This window comes from Camelina sativa, chromosome 12, assembly GCF_030686135.1.
Source record: "Camelina sativa cultivar CO46 ecotype springtype chromosome 12, ASM3068613v1".
NCBI classification, from domain to species: domain Eukaryota; kingdom Viridiplantae; phylum Streptophyta; class Magnoliopsida; order Brassicales; family Brassicaceae; genus Camelina; species Camelina sativa.
In genome coordinates this window covers 41,179,802-41,200,133 of record NC_141891.1, presented here as the reverse complement: position 1 = coordinate 41,200,133, position 20,332 = coordinate 41,179,802, and the positions used below count along the sequence as shown (strand labels likewise).

General features: G+C 36.4%; 3 protein-coding genes across 3 annotated transcripts; all 3 read left to right on the top strand.

The window, feature by feature from the left end:
• Window positions 1-722: 722 nt before the first annotated feature.
• Window positions 723-2,101, top strand: LOC104732928 (uncharacterized). Its single transcript, XM_019233761.2, has 4 exons — window positions 723-1,034; window positions 1,144-1,187; window positions 1,298-1,445; window positions 1,563-2,101. The coding sequence occupies exons 1-3, from the start codon at window positions 774-776 to the stop codon at window positions 1,380-1,382; spliced, it is 390 nt and encodes a 129-aa protein (XP_019089306.1). The 5' UTR covers window positions 723-773; the 3' UTR covers window positions 1,383-1,445; window positions 1,563-2,101.
• An 11,837-nt stretch (window positions 2,102-13,938) lies between these two features.
• On the top strand, window positions 13,939-14,939 carry LOC104732926 (protein CHLORORESPIRATORY REDUCTION 7, chloroplastic). The gene is made up of 3 exons (XM_010452529.2): window positions 13,939-14,087; window positions 14,200-14,327; window positions 14,517-14,939. Exons 1-3 carry the CDS (start codon window positions 14,006-14,008, stop codon window positions 14,787-14,789), a joined length of 483 nt encoding a protein of 160 aa, XP_010450831.1. The 5' UTR covers window positions 13,939-14,005; the 3' UTR covers window positions 14,790-14,939.
• Window positions 14,684-19,765, top strand: LOC104732927 (alpha/beta hydrolase domain-containing protein VTE7). The gene is made up of 11 exons (XM_010452530.3): window positions 14,684-14,821; window positions 17,173-17,403; window positions 17,486-17,583; window positions 17,711-17,808; window positions 18,006-18,055; window positions 18,468-18,563; window positions 18,661-18,750; window positions 18,824-18,916; window positions 18,996-19,091; window positions 19,196-19,261; window positions 19,333-19,765. Exons 2-11 carry the CDS (start codon window positions 17,227-17,229, stop codon window positions 19,459-19,461), a joined length of 993 nt encoding a protein of 330 aa, XP_010450832.2. The 5' UTR covers window positions 14,684-14,821; window positions 17,173-17,226; the 3' UTR covers window positions 19,462-19,765.
• Window positions 19,766-20,332: the final 567 nt, after the last annotated feature.

Here is a 20,332-nt window from a genome sequence, read left to right as displayed (position 1 = left end):
ATAGTTCAACCATTGAGTTAAGCAATAGAAATGGAACTTATGATTGCAAGACAAAATGCTTATATATATTATGTTACACATTGATTGTTTAAAAATGAATAGGAACATCTAATTCTCAAATAAAGTTGATTTTTTTTTTTTTGTTAAAACCAACATATGTGAGTTTAAATTTAACAATGCAAATTTAAGAAATAAATATGAATAGATAAGAAAGGCAAGAAATATTTTATTTTTATATAAATAAAATAAAATTTGAAAACAATGTTAAATATATATAATACTTTCTAAATTAAAATATAGAATCAAACTTTTATAAGTTACAACACATATGAGATATAACAACATTTGATATTGGTGGGAGAGGAGGAGAGAATGATTACTATAAGATGGTAATCCAAATTAGATAATGGAGATGAATCTATAAAAAATAGAACAATGTAATATATATAATACTTTCTAAATTAAAATATAGAATCAAACTCTTACAACACATATGAGATATAAGGCCATATTTATCGGTAAAACAGAAGGCTGATCTTGGGCTTTTTTATATTGAAAAAAAATGAACAGTGTAAATAAGATCAGGCCTTCTGATCTTAAATAAGATCAGTTCTTCGGTGTGATCTAAGGCCACGTGTCACACTGTAATTGGTTGGAAATTATTTTCCCTTCGTCTCATTTTCTTTCTTCGTCCTCAAATAAAGCTGATCTTAAATAAGATCAGAACTCTGAGATTTTTTTCTTGTTCTCTCCGAAAAGGCGAAACGGCGAAAATGGACGCATCGAGAACTCACCGGAAAATGGACGCCGGAGCTGAGATTGATGTGGTTAATCCGGTTGAGGATGATTCAGCGGCGGAAACTGGTCCGGACCAAGATCAAGGCGGTGGATCGGAGTCGTCTTCGTTGAAACAAGGGGAGATTTTGAGAACCCTTGCTACGGTGGAGAAGGATTCTCAGGCAATCGCTGAGAGCTTTGCATTTATCAATAGATTGAAAACCCAATTTCAAAGTTTATGTTTTGAGCTATTGAAGGTTCCTTTAATCTTTTGCTGCTTGAGATTATGTGATTCTTAAGATGTTGGTGGACGATTGAAACGATTGTGCTAAGTTTTGTTCAATGGTCTTTTGACTGATGGTATAGGCTACTGGATACAAATTTCAAACAAGTACTGTTTCATTGATCAGGTACATACACGAATGAAACACTTTCTATGATCCTCTCTTGAAACACCAGTCCTTCATGCAGTTCTTCTTTACGAGAGAGTATCTGATTTTTGTGAATGGGATCTTTCTAGGGACACAACCTCCGAGGGAAGGACTTCAAATCGTAAAGATAGGTATGAGTTCAGAGGAACGAAGGACCTTGGATTGTTGATGTGAAAACTACTTATTCTATGTTTGGACACAATGGTGGGGGGGATGCAGAAAATGCCAACAATACAGGTATTGTTTTATCCGTTCCTGTATCTTCAATGAAACTTATAACTTGGGTCTATACTCTGAAACACCCTCTTGAAAACAGTTACTGATTCTGTGTCGTATCTCTTATACATTCTGCAGCTATGGAGAGATGGTCGCAATGGATACATTGACAAGAGCTTCAGGATAAAGAAAGTGTTGGGGATCTGGTAAAGCTCATTGACAAGAGCAATGGATACATATTTTCCGGGATTGATGCAAGTGTGGTTGAATACAGCAAAATTGCAGTTGGTCAAACTGATTGGGATTATAACAGATATCCTTTTTTTTAATAAGAATTTTGATTTCTTAACCATTGCTTCTCTTATCAGTGGCTGTGACTGTGAGTTTAGTTTTACGTCTGCAACAAAAGAGTTGTTTCTTTAACGATATAGTCTTCACAGTTGCGGCTGTGCAAGAGAAATACATGAACGACGAGGAAACACAAGACTGAGGAATTGAAACAGAGCTTGAAACTTCCAAAGAAGATGAAGAATCTCATTAAAATCTCTCTGAACAAAACCATGTAACTGTTTGTATGAGCCTTTTTTGTATTGTTGGGTTCGGTTTTAAGTCTAAACAATCACACAACTTACTGGTTTTGGTTCAATGAATATGCTACTAATTTTGAGACGAGTAAACTAATCAGAATTAATCACCTTGCTTGCACCTTTTATATTGCTCTGCCTATCAAAATTTACTACTAAGTTACATAATTAGTAGGAGTACTATTTTCTGCTAAATTTTGTCTCACTATTTTTTCCACTTCGTTGATTATTCCAAAATTTTGTCTTGTTTAATTAATTAAGTAATATGTTTGTTTTTTTTTTTAATTTTAGTAAAAGTTTTATAAGTTTGCCATTAAAATGTTATTTTATAAATTTTTATAATTATAATATGTTTAAGAATATTAATAAACATTATATTATTAAATAGTTTTAAACATTATATTTATTAAACATTTTTATATTTCTAATAGAATATTATATTATTAAATCTTAAGATCTTATATCTGTTCTCCCAATAACTAACATCTTAACAAAAGATCTTAAGACCTGATCTTACAATATTTTTACAATATTTCTCCCCTAAGATCACCCTCACCTGATCTCCCTATAAACATGCCCTAACAACATTTGATATTGGTGGGAGAGGAGGAGAGAATGATTACTTATAAAATAATAATCCAAATTAAATAATGGAGATGAATCTTTTAAAATAAGAACAATATAAAATATATATCATGTAGTCTCTAAAATTAAAATTTAGCATTAAAAATTTACAAAGATATTTCATTTGTTTTTTACAACCCATACAACAAAAATAAGAAATCAAAAAAAAAAACGAAAAATGATTTGATGTATTGTAGAAGAGAATGAGAGAAAGTGAAAATGAAATATGAAAAGAATGCCAATATGAGAGAATGAGAGATTGAGAGAATGCTTATTTATATGATAAGAAATGATGGAAGTTACATTTAGAATTATGAAGTTACAATAGTAATTTATTGTATTTGAATAAAGTTGAGTGGTAGAATATGATTAATGCATAATTTATTTTATTTTCAGTTATAATTTTATTTTAATGTGTGAGTTAAATGTTTTGTTTTTATTGGGTCTTAAATATTGTTTAAAGAAATTAGAAAGCAAATAAAAAATAAAATAAAAATTAGAAAACATTAAATGAAAACCAACCAATAAGGAGAGACCAAAACCTTACTTTTATATATATGATATATTGCTTAAACTTTGAAATGAGAAATATATTATAAGCAATAATTTTACATGAGAAATATATTAATTTAGCCAACCAAAATATGAATATAAGTTTAGCCAACCAAAATAATTAAAAAATATTAAAATTTAAACAAAAATATTTTCTCTTGAAAGATAAAGAAGTTAGTAGGAGGAATGAATTAATGTACAATTATTAGATAGGAGTTACATTTGAGTTAAATGGAGTTAATGCCTTTAATTATAAATAAATATTTTAATTTTTTATAACCTAAAATAAAAGGAATACCAAGTGGCCAAATCAAAATTCACATGATTTGGTTGTTTGTTGATATAAACTCAACACCTACACATAATATTTCAAAATAAAAGAATATTACTTTTGAAGTGACAAACTAAATTAGTTTTCTTATAAAATTATATGAATTCTTCAATCTCAATAATTTTTAAAACCCCAAAGATAACTTCTATTTTTTTGGTTTTTTTTTAGTTTTTTTTTTTTTGTTTTTCACTCATCAATTTATTTTTATATTTATAGTGCTAGATTTCATACTAATGGTTTCATCTTTAGAAAATTTAGTTAAATGGTATTTTTAAAATTATAATTTATTTTTATATTTAAGTTCCAGCTGAATATGATTTCTTTTTTGGATCATTTTTTATTTTGATTAAACACACAAAAACCAATTGTTTAATTATGTTCTTTTTGTTTTCAAAAACTTCAAATCATTAAAAAAATATATATTATATTGATTTTTGCAGATTTATCAATTGGATCACAAAACAAAATAGTCTTTATAAATAGAGTTGATAGACTTTACAAAACAAAATAGACTTTATAAATGGATAATTATATTGATGTTTAAATATTATATTGATCTTTATAAATTATTAAAAATGATAAATGAATATGTGAGATAACCATAGACATAATAGATAATTAGATATGGGTCATTTCAACTTCATGATCTTATTGTATGGTGAATATTGTAAGAAAATATAAAAATAATGACTTATAAGATGTTAATATAAAATAGAAAATGGAGATAAACCTTTTAAAAGATTGAAAAATATATATAAGATATACATATCATACAAACTCTAAAACTAAGCTTTTACAATGATATTTGATTTGATTTTTTATAACCCATACAACAACAATAACAAAAAAAATACAAAAAAAAGAGAGATTTGAGAGTAGTGGAAGAAGATGAGAGAATGAAAGAGTGATAGACTAAAAGAATAAGATAATGAGTATTTATAGGAAGAGAAATGATGAAAATTTATATTTAGAAAAATGAGAGTTACAATTCTAGTTTATTGTTTTGTTTTAATACAATTCATTAATACAATTGATTAATACAACTTAGTGGAGAAATAAAGTTAATGCATAATTTATAGGGGGAATTTATATGATTTCAGTTTTATATTATTTGAGGTAAATGTGAAAATTAATTGTTTCTAAATTTATGTTTTAATATAAATATTTTTTTTTGTTAAAATTGCATTGCATGCTAAGTGAATCAATAAGGAGAGAATAAAACCTTACTTTTATATATATGATTACAAAAGAAACAAACAAACGGGTCGGATCGTTTCATCGTTCTACCTAAAAAAATAATTTGGTATGACTAAGGATGTAATACAACTTTGTCTTTCTTTCTTAATTGTCTAGTTCACACTCCACACATGGACGAAATAATTAAGACACGAAAAAAAATGTGCTCACGACATCAAAATCAAAATGGACTAAAATATTGTAATCAATTGTGGTTCAATTATTGGGCTCACGACATCAAAATCAAAGGTGTACAAGCACGTGTCAGACTTGCAGGCCAATTTCGCAAAGGATTGGCGGTTTTTTCCATGTATTTATCGTTTTCTTAGCTTTCCAACCCAACTTTTCATCTATTTAAATACTATCCTCAAAAACTATTTCCATCGCAATACCACGTACACTATTTTTTGCACAAAACTATGCCTCCAATAATTTTGTAATTTACGATGCCTAACCTATTTTTAACCATAAAATAGCGTTTAATGTAGGGAAATTAGCACAAATAACTTTAAAAAATATATAATTCACTCCATAACTACTCTAATCACTAAAACTTAATATATTCAATATAAACTATATTATATACCATTTTACCCTTATTTCTTTGCCACCACCACCCATACTTCCTATCACCACCATCACCACCCCTATCTCTGAAACGTCCCGACTCGTTTTTTTAAGAATAATAAATAATAAATAATAAATAATAATAATAATAATAATAATAATAATAATAATAATAATAATAATAATAATAATAATAAATAACTACACTTAGTGGTCCCATACCCACTAACCACCTAACCACAATCACACAACAGCAGATAACATAAACCATAACATTAAACCAATAAATATCCAATAATTAAATAGCCAATATATAAAGTAGAACAAATAAACCAATATTCCAAACAATAAGAATCATAGAACCAACAACTTAAACCACATTCTAATGACTTAACTCTAGCAACCTAGCAAGCTAAACAACAACCAATCGAGTCCCTAGAACATTCTTCTCTTCATTGCCTTGATTCCACGATCACACTTTGCCTTTACCTGCACCACAAACACAAATTGAGATGCATGAGTATTTTATAAACATTCAGTGATGCAATCCTCGATTCAACTGGGCTATACACACAAGCAACTGAGATACCAATGTCTTAAACAATCAAGAAACAAAGCAAACAAACCAGGAAGCAACACATAGTCTCGCTGGAAGGGAGGTGTCGACCGACACCAGCCAAGTGTCGACCGACACTGGCACTTGGTGTCGACTGACGCTACCCCACAGTGTCGACCGATTCTCGTTTACTGGTGTCGATCGACACCACCTTGGTGTCGATCGACACTACCTCTGCAATCGCGTTTTGCTCGAAGCTGAGAGTCGAATCTCGCTTCCTAACACCTCCAATCCGTCCAATACTCAATTCCAAAGCCATATGAATCCGTAGGAACCCTATAGCAACCCAGACAAGCAACAAAACACCACAAACAACACCAAACAAGCAAGACAAAGGAAATCTCAGGCTTAGATAAGCCATGGTCATGCACTCACCTCTTTGCAGGAAGATTTTGACAAATAGCAACAAAACCAACCCTCCTAGAAAGCTTCTAACACCTTCCCAGCCTCAGATCTCCCAAGAACAATCCAAAAATCTCATAATCTCTCTAAAATCTCAAGAACACTTGTTTTCTCTCTTTTCTCTCAAACACAAGAGAACGGCGACCAAGACAATTGCCGAAACCGCAGCGTTTGAACAAGTCAAGCCCTTAGTCGCACAACCAACCACCCCTAAGCGACCATGTAAACAAGAGAGATGGACTGAAATACTCCATTCCCGCTCCAGCCACAGACTACAGATGGGATCAGGCTAGACAAGCTCAAGTCGCGGCTTGCTTCTCATACCACTTCTTAAACCTTGCCTTCATCCTCGCCTCTGGTTCCCAAGTCTGCTCCTCATCACCATCACAGTCCCAAAGGACTTGCATCAAAGGAATCTTCTTCTTCCGAAGTTCCTTGATCCTCCTCCCGAGAACCCTCACTGGTCTCGTCTCCAAAGTCATGTTAGGCTGAAGATCCTCATGAATCTTAGCCAACAACCGATCACCCTCACGGAGACACTTCCGCAACATAGACACATGGAAAACCTTGTTGAACACACACATAACCTCCCGCAACTCCAGCCTATATACTACCAGTCCCACCCACTCAATCACTCTGAACAAACCCATATACTTCGGACTCAACGTAGTCTCTGTCAATGATCTGTTCGGACCCCGCAACAGAGCCATCTTGAGGTACATTCAGTCTCCTACCTGAAACTCAAGATCTCTCCTCCTCTTATCAGCATAACTCCTCTACCGATCCTGAGCTTCCTTCATGTTCAGTTTGAGAACCCGAATCTTCTTTGAGGCCTCCTAAACAAAATCCGCCCCGAACATGCTCCTCTCCCCCACTTGAGTCCAGCATAACGGTGTACGAAATGGTCTCCCATACAAAGCCTTATAAGGAGCCATCTTAATACTCGCCTGATAACTATTGTTGTAAGCAAACTCTACCAGGTTCAGGTGATCTGCCCAATGGCCACCCCAATCCAATACACACATCCTCAACAAATCCTCCATCATCTGGATCGTTCTCTCTGACTGTCCATCGGTCTGGGGATGGTAAGTTGTACTCATATGCGCCTTAGTGCCCATCTCTGCCTGAAATGCCTTCCAGAACACTGAAGTGAACTTAGAATCCCTATCAGACACAATACTTGCTGGCACCCCATCCAATCTGACTATCTCCTTCACATACTTCTTAGCCAAGACCGCTGCTCCATTAGTCTTCTTAATGGCCAGAAAATGTGCTGACTTCGTCAACCGGTCCACAATGACCAAAATAGCATCAAAGGTCTGAGACACTAGCAATCTTACCATGAAATCCATCGTGATCATATCCCACTTCCACTCTGGAATGGGTAGACTCTTTAGTAACCCATCTGGAACCTGATGCTCAGCCTTCACTAGCTGACACATGTCGCACCTCGCGACCCAACTAGCTACATCCCGACCCAGTGATAGTACCTCTTGAGATCACGGTACATCTTAGTCGCTCCTGGTTGAATAGAAAACATGCTCGCATGAGCCTCTCTCAGGATCTCCTGCCTCAACTCCTCATCTTTGGGCACACAAATCCGCCCGTGCACCAAAATAGTACCATTAGCTGAGACCTTATACTCTGAATCAACATCCTTAGAGGCATTCACTAACCCTAAATCCTTCTCATGAGCCAACCGCACCCTGCTCAGAAGATATGCTCTATCAACCGCCTCCAAACCCAACGGTTCCTGAGAAACAACACACAACCTCAAAGCACTGATCTCTCCTACCAGAGACTCCATATCCTGCTCCTGAGCCGAAGCTACCCTCTTCCGACTCAGAGCATCTCCAACCAAGTTAACATTACCAGGGTGATAAGCTATCTCCAAATCATAATCTGCTACAAGCTCCATCCACCGCCTCTGTCTCAAATTCAGCTCAGGCTGAATGAATATATACTTCAGGCTCTTATGATCTATAAACACTTGTACCTTTGCACCATAAAGATAGGATCTCCAAATCTTTAGGGCAAAAACTACATCAGCCATCTCCAAATCATGAGTAGGATAGTTGTTCTCATGCTTCCGCAACTGCCGCGAAGCATAGGCAATCACCTTCCCATGCTACATCAACACACACCCCAAACCAACTCTGGATGCATTTGTATAAACCACATAGGGTTCTCCCTGCTCAGGTAAAGCCAATACTTGAGTAGTAGTCAACATCTCCTTCAGGCTTGCAAAGCCCTCCTCACACTCCTGTGACCATATAAAAGGAACATCCTTCCCCGTCAACTTAATCCTCCGGCGTGCCATACTTGCAAAACCCTTCACAAGTCTCCTGTAATAACCTGCCAACCCAAGGAAACTCCTGATCTCTGTGGCATTCTGCGGTCTAGGCCAATCCCTGATAGCCTGAATCTTCTCCAGATATACAGAAACTCCCTCTACAGAAACAATATGACCCAGAAAACCCATATCACGCTGCCAAAAAACTGCTCTTGCTCAACTTGGCAAACAACTTCTGCTCCCGCAGCTTCTCCAGAACTGCCCTCAAATGTCTTGCATGCTCCTCAGGACTCTTAGAAAATAGCAGGATATCGATGAAGATGATGACACACGTCCAGAAACTCCTGAAACACGCTGTTTATCAACCTCGTAAACGCTGCTGGCGCATTAGTCAACCCAAAAGGCATCACCACAAACTCATAATGTCCATACCTCGTCCTGAATGCAGTCTTCCTCACATCTGCCTCATCTATCGGTATCTGATGATAACCCGATGCCAGATCTATCTTGGAGAACCAAGTAGCATCTCTCAACTGATCCAACAACTCATCGATCTTGGGAAGAGGGTATTTGTTCTGCACAGTGTCCCGGTTCAAACCCCGATAATCAATACACAACCGGAAACTCCCATTCTTCTTCTTACAAATAACACTGGCGCTCCCCCACGGTGATACACTAGGACGGATGAATCTCTTACTCAACAAATCCTCTAACTGCTTCTTCAGTTTTGTCATCTCTGCTGGAGCCATCCTGTAAGGAGCCTTGGATAACAATGTCATCCCCGGTTCCTGTTCAGTCGTGAAAGGATCAGACCGAGATGGTGGTAATCCCTTCAACGACTTTAACACATCCTCAAATTCCTCAACAACCTGAATACTGCTAACCGTAGACTGCCCCACTGACTCTGGCATTGATATAGTGACTAAATAAGCCTCACGGCCCTTCTCGATCATCTTCCCAGCCTGCATGGCCGAGATCACGAGACTCCCCGAAGTCGGTCTAATACCCTGAAAAACCAACTTCCCTCCTGGACGCTCAAACTCCACTCTACCCCGATGGCAATCCAAATGTACCATATGCCGATGCAACCAATCCATCCCAAGGATAACATCATACAACTCCACTGGACTGATAAGCAAATCCGCTTGCCATGACTCTCCTGCGATCTGAATATTCATTCCTCTAGCTCGTCCAATGACCCTCAAAAACTTGCCTCCCGCAACTCTGACAACTCATGTACGCTCCCCGGGATCCCCTTGGATTTCCGCACTCTCTGCACACTCTGGAGTAATGAAGCTATGAGAAGCACCATAATCAAACATAACATGGGACTTAAATCCATCCACCAACAAGGTCCCTACACAAACCTCATGTGTTGAGAACCTTACACTTTATCACAGGAAAACATAAAATCTGAACCTACTGAAATTCACAAAGTTTAAGTACCAGAAATTATACATGTGATCGCCCCGGCACTGGTTTCACCAGGCTCTACCGTTGTGTACACCCATGGCGCCTGCTCAATCCATGCCAAAGGCTGCACTCCAGGCTGCACCACATGCTGCACCTCTGCCACTGCCATCTGCTGCAACTTGTGACACATGGGCTTGATGTGCCCATGCTCCCTGCAATGATAGCATACACAAACCGCTGCCGTCGGAGCACTCCTCTGGGGATAGCTAGCTACCTTGTGATCCATGCTCCTACAACCAAAACCCCCTGCATAACTCGGTCTTTGCATAGCCTCACACTTCCTCTTGGTTCCCTGCGCAGGCTTCCCGCCCTTACTAGAACCTCCCTGATGATGAGCCTTCCTAGGCTGAACCGCTGGACTAACCATCACTGTCTGTGCCCGGATATCCTTTTCAATCTCTACTACAGTCTCAACCAGCTCTGCACGCGAAGCATAACTCCGTCCTCTACAATGGACCCTCAAGTCATCACAAAGAGCCCTCATAAACCTCCTGATATGGGCCTCCTCAGACTCCATAGCACGAACCCCATAAGATAGAAGTCGACTGAACTCCAAGTCCAGCTCCCGCACTGACCGCGTCCCTTGAGATAACTGAAGGAACTGCACCTCCAACCGGTCTAATGCCTCTCTCAGAAAGTACTTGTGGTTGAACTCCTCCACGAAGTCAGCCCAAGTCATCTCCCTCTGCACTCTCCTAGCAGCCACTGATCTCCACAACACCTGAGCATCACCAACCAAGTTGTGAACCCCTATGTCCACCCAAAACTCCTCAGGACATCTCAGAGTCTGGAAGTTACGTTCCACACTCGTCCTCCACGCATCTGCAGCAGTAGGATCTGTACCACCTGAAAACCATGCAGTATCGATGCCAAGCATCTCCTTGAGCATAGACAAATAACGACTATGCCCTTCCACATCCGCAGCCACTGGCTGCCGCTCCTCCGCCACCACTGGTGGCACTACCTGAGCCTGAGCGGGTACCACTGTTGGTAACCGCTCCAACACATGTGCTAGCAAAGCCGCAAAATCAACTCCAGGGACTCCACCTGCTGGAACTCCCACTCCCGGGACCCTAGTATCACCGGCCACTCGAGCACTAACACCGCCCCCTCCGGCCACACTCATGGAATCCTCCTGGATACCCTGCGACTCACCAACACCCTTAGCTGTCACATTCTGGTCCACAGTATCACTAACTGCAGGGCCTCTGCCCCTACCACGACCACGACCGCGTCCACGACCTCGACCGCGTCCATGACCAGCAACAGCATCATCTCTAGCCATCTACACTACCATGAACAGAAGACTAAACAAACAATTTAAATATACACAAAAACATAGTCTCACCGTGGAATCACACAGTAGGCTCGAAGAGGATGTTCTAGGACTCCATGCCACACAATTAACTAACTCACATAATCAATCAAAATATGCAAATCCCAAACATCTACAGCACAAAGCCTAGTGAACCCAAACCTAGAACCGTAAGGGCTCTAATACCAAACTGAAACGACCCGACCCGTTTATATATATATATATATATATAAATAATAAATAATAAATAATAATAATAATAATAATAATAATAATAATAATAATAATAATAATAATAATAATAATAATAATAATAATAATAATAATAATAATAATAATAAGAAATAACTACAACTAGTGGTCCCATACCCACTGACCACCTAACTACAATCACACAACAGCAGAAAACATAAACCATAACATTAAACCAATAAATATCCAATAATTAAATAACCAATATATAAAGTATAAAAAATAAACCAATATTCCAAACAACAAGAATCATAGAACCAGCAACCTAAACCACATTCTAATGACTTAACTCTAGCAACCTAGCAAGCCAGACAACAACCACGAGTCCCTAGAAAATCCTCCTCTTCTCTGCCTTGATTCCACAATCACACTTTGCCTTTCACTGTACCACAAACACAAATTGAGATGCATGAGTGTTTTATAAACACTCAGTAAGGCAATCCTCCCATCAACTGAGCTATACACACAAGCAACTGAGATACCAATGTCTTAAACAATCAAGAAACAAAGCAAACAAACTAGGAAGCAACACATAGTCTCGCTGGAAGGGCGGTGTCGACCGACACCAGCTAAGTGTCAACTGACACTGGCACTTGGAGTCGACCGACACTACCCCACAGTGTCGACCGATGCTCGCTTACTGGTGTCGACCGACACCACCATGGTGTCGATCGACACTATCTCTGCAATCACGTTTCGCTCAAAGTTGAGAGTCGAATCTCGCTTCCTAACACCTCCAATCCGTCCAATACTCAATTCCAAAGCCATATGAATCCGTAGGAACCCTATAGCAACCCAGACAAGCAACAAAACACCACTAACAACACCAAACAAGCAAGACAAAGGAAATCTTAGGCTTAGATAAACCATGGTCATGCACTCACCTCTTTGCAGGAAGATTCTGACAAATAGCAACGAAACCAACCCTCCTAGCAAGTTTCTATCACCTTCCCAGCCTCAGATCTCCCAAGAACAATCCAGAAATCTCACAATCTCTCTAAAATCTCAAGAACACTTGTTTTTCTCTCTTTTCTCTCAAACAAAAGAGAACGGCGACCAAGAGAATTGCCAAAACCCTTCTTTTCGTCGACAAACACTTAATATCTTGGTTTGATGGTTTTCCCTAAACCAAACCAACCAAAATCGAGAATTAAGTCAATCTGGTCAAACCAGAAATTAATGGTGTCGACCGACACCACCCTTGTTGTCGATCGACACCCTCCCCTAAAACACACAGTTTTGGTTCACGAGTGTTACAACCTCTTTACCACCCTCATCCTTAAGGTTAACAGTAAACTAACCTCTAGGATTTAGATTTCCTCCAGCCACCACCATCGCTGACCATCGGCCGCCACTAGCCGCCACCACCTCCGGCCACCGTCCGCCGCCACCTCTCGCCACCGGCACCTCCGGCCCCCGACTTCCTTCCACCAGTCGCCACCACCTCCGGTCACCGGCTGCCACCACCTCCGGTCACCGGCCGCCACCACCTCCAGTCACCGGCTGCCACCAACCCCGGTCACCGGCCGCCACCACCTCCGATCATTGGCCGCCGCCACCTCCGGCCGCCGACCTCCAGTCACCGGCCACCGACCTCCAGCCACTGACCTTCGGCCACCCACCCTCCAGCCACCATTGCCACCAAACCATGAAAAGTAATTTTTCCTACCCCTCATGTTATTCACTTAATTTTTCAAAATAGTTTGCTATATTCTTAATTATTTGTGTAAATTTGGCTAGTTGGTAAATTGACCCTTTAATGTATCGTGATTATACTAATCATAAATACACCAAAACAAAACGACGTCATTTTATTATTTGTCTTTGAATGGATGATGGGGTTTAAAAAAATTTTACAATAATTCATAACAACTTCTCTAAAATTGTCAAAATCAAATAAATCCCAATAACTCAAATCATTTAATATACTAGATACAATACACTTTCCATAACTCAACAACAAAAAACAAAATTCGTTTTTTTTGAATTGTAATAAATTATTTGGAACAAGAATATAAATTAAGAAAAAAAAAACTGAAATTGATCCAAACATATACCGTAAAAAACTGATCAGGATTAGTAACTATTTTTATTCATGCTTATAGCTAAACTAAATGAACTACATTTAAACAAAAGAAATGAACGTATATGGTGTAAGAACGTATATGATCTTCTTGTGAATTGGGATAATCATTCAACCTACAAGAGGCTATTCGGGCCAACTACATCTAGCCCTATTTAGGTTGCCAATGGCCCATTAAACGTATATGGTGTATGCTCCTCGTCATATCATCTTATCTACAAAGCTCATATTGCTCCTACTAAATTACAAAAATATGAAGTATTTTTTTCAAGCTATCAAAATGGAGTGTTCGCTGCAGAATCACCTTTTCAACAACCGAGATAAGCTCTTTAGTCGTAAGCTCTAACACTTTTTCATTCCCCTAACAAACTTATGTTTTCTTACATTTTTCCCTCATATTCAAGAATTACTTTAACCGATTATTCAAATTTTTATCTTTGCTTTCAGCTCGACAAAATCGATGGGTTTCAATAGAACAATTCCGAGTAACAGAATCTCTTCTCTCAAACTCAATAAACATGTTTCATTATAGTTGTCCAATATTGTCTACAAGAAGGAGCAAAAACCATTCGAGAGTAAGTGTTGGTTAGTTGCAGTTTTGTAGATAATTATGTTAATTGAAAATTCCTATAAAAAAAATACGTTTTGATTGGTGACCATGGAAAATTTCACTTTTGTACGCAGTTACCAATATAATTTTCTAAATTACGGTTTGATTACATTCATCCTATTTTGAACCAAATGAGTTTAATGAAATAATTTAGGTTTGTGCAACAAGGAGAAGAAGGGTACATTCAAACTCGGAGACGTACGTACTATTAGAGGCAGGACAAGATGAGCAGTTTGTGTCGGAAGACGAACTCAAGGCTAAGCTCAGAGGGTGGCTCGAGAATTGGCCGGTGGAGTTTTTGCCACCAGACCTGGCTAGGTTCGATGACCTTGATGATGCGGTCGATTTCTTGGTCAAAGCTGTATGTGAACTTGAAATTCATGGAGAAGTAGGTTCTGTTCAATGGTACCAAGTTCGTCTGGAGTAAATAAACATATCATGTATGTTATTCTTTTAAAGGTAATAAGCACATTTCCTTGAATTAGTAGTTCTTTATACATAACTGTTGTTGTCGTGGTCGTGGATGTTAAATTCGGTGTGTTTATTATTATAATCGTAGAAAAGAATTAAGGTCAAAGCTTTCGTAGATAAGACACTTGGTCATGCTAAATAATACGCAATTTTAGATGAAAAAGAGATCCAGAGAAAAATGAGTGGTGAAAGACTGAAAGTTGTTTTTCTTACGTTGTAAACCCTCCCCTTTTATAATCTTCATCCTTCATAGTCTGTCTGAATCAAAATGTATACATGTCTGATTTTATAATTTCATTTTTTATTTTTATTTTGAATTTTGATTACTTGCTATGTTGTATATAAAATGATTCGTCCTTATATTTGTATTGGTTTGTTTTCTTGGAATTTGCATTTTTCTCTCATCACTTTGATAGCCAATATATGTATATGATTTATTGAAATAATTTGAGCAAATACATAGCAAAATGGACGAAAAAAAATAAATCAGCAACTACTTAATTCGGTTGTTATAATATAAAGCTTGAAGAAATAACAACCGAATTAAGTAGTTGCTGATTTGCATTACTAATTCTGTAATGAAACTTTTCTCATCTTTTCTCAAAAAATGAAACTTAATTTTTCTCATATTTTCTGCCCAAAAAATTAAAACAGTTTTCTCATGTAAATGACTTTGGTGTTAGAAACTTCTATTCAAAGAATGATGAGTTGCTCGTATAGGTTATACTTATACTGTGTTGTTAATACATATAATTATGTTCTTTCTTGACCAAAAAAGATAATTATGTTCTTTTTTTGTAAAATAAAATTCTTAGAAAGATTTATTGGCTAAAATAAAAATTCTTTAAGAAAAAATTTGTTTGCTATTAAAACTCACTTTATATATCATTTATTGATTAAATACAAAATGTATTCAAATCTCATTCATATACCACCTATCGATTCCTTGTATAATATTTCAAATAATAAATGATTTAATGCTGTCATAATTTTTAATTACATATTGTTAAATATTTAAATTCACAAATTAAATAATAATATATAAATTTGAATTGTGGATTTCACTTGATTTAATCTTGTTGTTAATGATTTACTTGTGTTTTATAGAAAAACAATATCAGAGAGATCAATGTAGGCTATTTATATAGTTAAAATAAAATTATCAGTGAAAATTTCATATTTAATATTGATAAATAATAGTAAAACTAAAACAATTTCCCACCAATAGGGTGAGAGCAAAACTAAAATTTGATATATGACTTGATCAATGACTTTTAATACTTATAAAAAATGCAGCTTAAAATATTATATAAGCTTTTTCACACCAAAAAAAAAATTATATAAGAAATCATACTTAGTTAAAATAAAGAAAATGAAATTAAAGATTTGAATACTTTTTATTTAATAATTTATTTATTTATAAAGCGTTTTTAAATGTAAACAAGTGGCAGAAGTACAATGCAGCAAATGGGGTAATTTATCATAGCTCATAAAATAAAATTTATAATATATATAGGATTTTTATAGCTATTATCTTGACACTAAAGAAGAGTTCAACCCAATGCTTTATTTTCTGTCCTAGTTGATCTAAGAAACAATGGTGTGCCATGTATGTGTGAATATTGTAATGTTATAGTGACTAAGTAACATTCCACTACACAAGTGGAGGTAACGTTAACAGGTTTGTTAGTGAATTAGATTAAACTTATGTTGTTGTGTAAATGTAATTAGGGAATGTTTTGGAGGGAGTTTTTTTAAAATACCTTTTCATGGTGTCACTTTTCAAAAATACCCTTTTCATGGTAATGTTAATAGGTCACTTTTTAAAAATACCCCTTTTTAATATATAAAATAACAAAATTATAAACTCTAAACCGCAAATACTAAATCCTATCCCTTAAAAACTAAACTCTAAATGTAAATTGGAAACCCAAATCTAAAAAACAAATTTTAAATTTTAATTTAACATAGTGTAGTTGTGTAAAAAATAACAAAAATAAAAATGTTTAAAAAAGAGATATTTTTAAAAAGGAATATGCAAAAAAAATGACATTTCTAACAAATTCTCCAAGAAATTACTATTTGGAAGATATTATTATTATGTACGGCGACTTTTTAAAATGTTATTTGTTGCTGTGGTTTTACTCTCTTTTGTCTTTAAGCCTTCAAAACTAGAAAGCGTGTGAATTGTCAGAAAAACTTGTGTGGTCATTTCAAAAAAAAGAACCAAAATAAAAGTAAATTTAAATGACAAAGTTGGGTAGCTGCAATTGCATTTTGGTTATTGTCCAAACATAACACTCTTTTCTATAAATAGTTTACTCTCTTTAATGTCACAGAAAAAATCAAATAACCACCACAGATTTTAACACACAACTTTCTTGGAGTGAGAAATGATGGGTAGCTTGAACATGGTCTCTCCACCACCTCCGGCGACGAGATTCCGGCAACGGGTAACGGCGAACGGAGATGGGTTTCCGGCGTTTCTTCCGAAGGAGGTACAGAACATAAGAGACCCATTTGCAAGAGCTTTAGCTCAAAGGATCGTACGAGTTCCTGTTCCTCTTCAGGTTCTTCTTCTTCTTCTCTCTCTCTCTCAATTGCATTTTCTAGTTTTGTTGTGAAAGAAAATGAAAACGTATGTTGTTGCAGATGGGAAACTTTAGAGGCAATGTAATGAGTAGCTGCATCAAGCCACTTGTTCAATTACATGACAAAAGTCCCGTTGTTCTTCTCCACTGTTTCGACAGGTTTTTTTTTTTTTTGAATATTTTTACCGGCAATATAAAGTTTTACGAACTCACTGTGTCTGAATTTTACTGAGATTTTAATCCTTTTATGTTGGATTTTTTTTTTGTTTGTTTCTTTGGCACTTAGTTCGTGTTTAGAATGGAGAAGGACATATCCTCTGCTTGAACAAGCTTGTCTTGAGACTTGGGCTGTTGATGTTCTTGGTTGGGGCTTCTCAGATCTTCGTAAGATTTACATTTTTACACAAATTAATCAAGATTCTTGAGAAATGGATTTTTAGAATATATATATATGAACTCAATAATTTAATAAATATTTTTAATAATTTAATCGATTTTTGATTGATACAAAAAGATATCAATATATATAAAAAGGATGAGTCACAATCAGTCAAGAACTCACTAATTTAGTGGCATTGTAGAGGTACTTCCACCATGTGATGCAGCAACTAAGCGACATCATTTATTCGAGGTCAGTACTATTAATTAATTTAATTTTCTACAAGTAAAAAACTGTGTTACGCAATGAATGAAATCAACTTCTAAATCATTTATATTTCTGGGGACAACTAACTATACACTAAATTGGATTTAATCGACGAATACAAATTTGTGTCGTCACTAAATGACAACGGATATAAAGTTGTGGCACGTTGGGATTGTCTAGTCCTTGAAATTTCTCCATGATTTTGGAGATATATTTTGTTGCTTGGTAACTAATTAGTGATACAATGCCAAATTAGCGACTATGCACTTGGTCCATTATTATGTGATCGTTAATTTAGTGATCCTCTGTCGCCTATTTCCTGTAATACTTACCTGATGTTATATGTGGTATGGGTTTTCCCCGGTGGTTGATTCTGTTATTTGGTTTGAATTTTTAGCTTTGGAAAACATATATCAAACGACCAATGATTTTAGTTGGACCAAGCTTAGGAGCAACCGTAGCTGTTGATTTCACTGCTACTTACCCGGAAGCTGTAAGTTTCGGCCAGTTTATCACAAACAAACTATTTTGGATTAAACATCATCTCGAAAAGCTCACTCACTAAATCTGATTATTTCCGCGCTTTTCAGGTTGATAAATTGGTTCTCATTAACGCCAATGCGTATTCCGAAGGAACTGGTCGGCTTAAAGAGTTACCAATATCCGTTGCTTACGCCGGGGTTTGTCCGAGAACGACTCTTGTTATACTCGATAGTTAACGTTTGTATTATAATATGGTTGTTGTTCATTCAGGTTAAGTTGTTGAAGTCATTCCCTCTGCGCCTTTTGGCCAACGTGTTAGCCTTTTGTTCCTCACCCTTATCCGAGAACATAGATTGGACTAATGTAAGATCATAACTCCATTTACTTTTTTTTTTTTTTTCATATATCGAAATGATTTAGAAATGAATCTGCTTTCGTGTAGATTGGCCGGTTACATTGTCAAATGCCATGGTGGGAGGATGCTATGGTCGATTTTATGATTAGCGGAGGCTATAACGTTGCGTCACACATCAAACTCGTAACAAAAAACACTTCACATAGTTATTCAACTTAACAAAAAGGCAAATCAGCTTAAATATTTTATGATTTTGTTTGTGTGTTTTGGTTGTAACACGCGCACAGATCGACCATAAGACGCTTGTTGTATGCAGTGAGAACGATCAGATTGTCAGCAACCAGCTCTCAGTTGTAAGTTTCCTTTAATCCAAACGTCAAAAAATCAGTTAAACAGTTTCTTAATGTTATCAAACAAAATGCAGAAATTGTTGTGTGAGCTAGCAAATGCGGTTTTCCGAGAAGTACCAGATTCCGGTCATCTTCCACACGTTGAGAACCCTAAACACATTGTGAAGCTGATATCAGATTTCGCCAGTGGAAAGATCAATTGATTCAGTATACTGCAACTATGGTTCAAGCTCGTTGAGTGGAGTGGCTACAGAGGAAGGAGTTTGAACTTATGTATTATGTATTAACATATAGATAGATTAGTTTAGCCTGATGACCATTGGATGGCCAAAAAGGGAAGCTACATAGTATAAATTTCATCATTTTCGTAAGCGAAGTTGTAAGAGTATTGGTTTAATTCCAAGATTTGATGAAAAAAAATTGGGGTCAAAATCTTTAAACTAGATCTAATTGGGAATTGTATTTGGTAAAGACTTCAAATAGCAAACTAAACTATTAGACCGTGAATGAGCCTTAGAAACTGAGGTTATTATTTGGAGACTTACTGGCTTCATTTGGGCTGGGCTCATCGTGAGAGTCAGTACCAACAAAAGAGATTTTTTTTTTTTTTTTGGTTAAAGGGTCTTTTTATAAATAAAAGGAGTTAATAAATACAAGGAATCAAACAAGAACCGATGGAACCAACAGTAAAGAAGAGAAATGAGCTAAAATCTCATAACACCCTTTTTATCAAAACAAATTCTCAAAACTCCCTCAATGGTAAAAGGACAATATTACATTTAATGAAAATTGTTTTAGGTTAAATATAATTAAATCAGTAATTATTCAACGAAAAACACAGTAGCTCAGTGGTTGCAAACTCCATGCGCACGCGCGCGCCTAGGGTTCGAATCCCACTATGCGCGGTACAACTGGTACAACTAGGGTGCAACTGGTACAACTAGGGTGCAACTGGTACAACTAGGGTGCAACTGGTACAACAAGGGGATATATGGTACAACTATGCGAGGTGCAACTAGGGGATATATGGTACAACTATTCTTTAAAAAATTTAAGAGGGATAGTTTCGTCCAT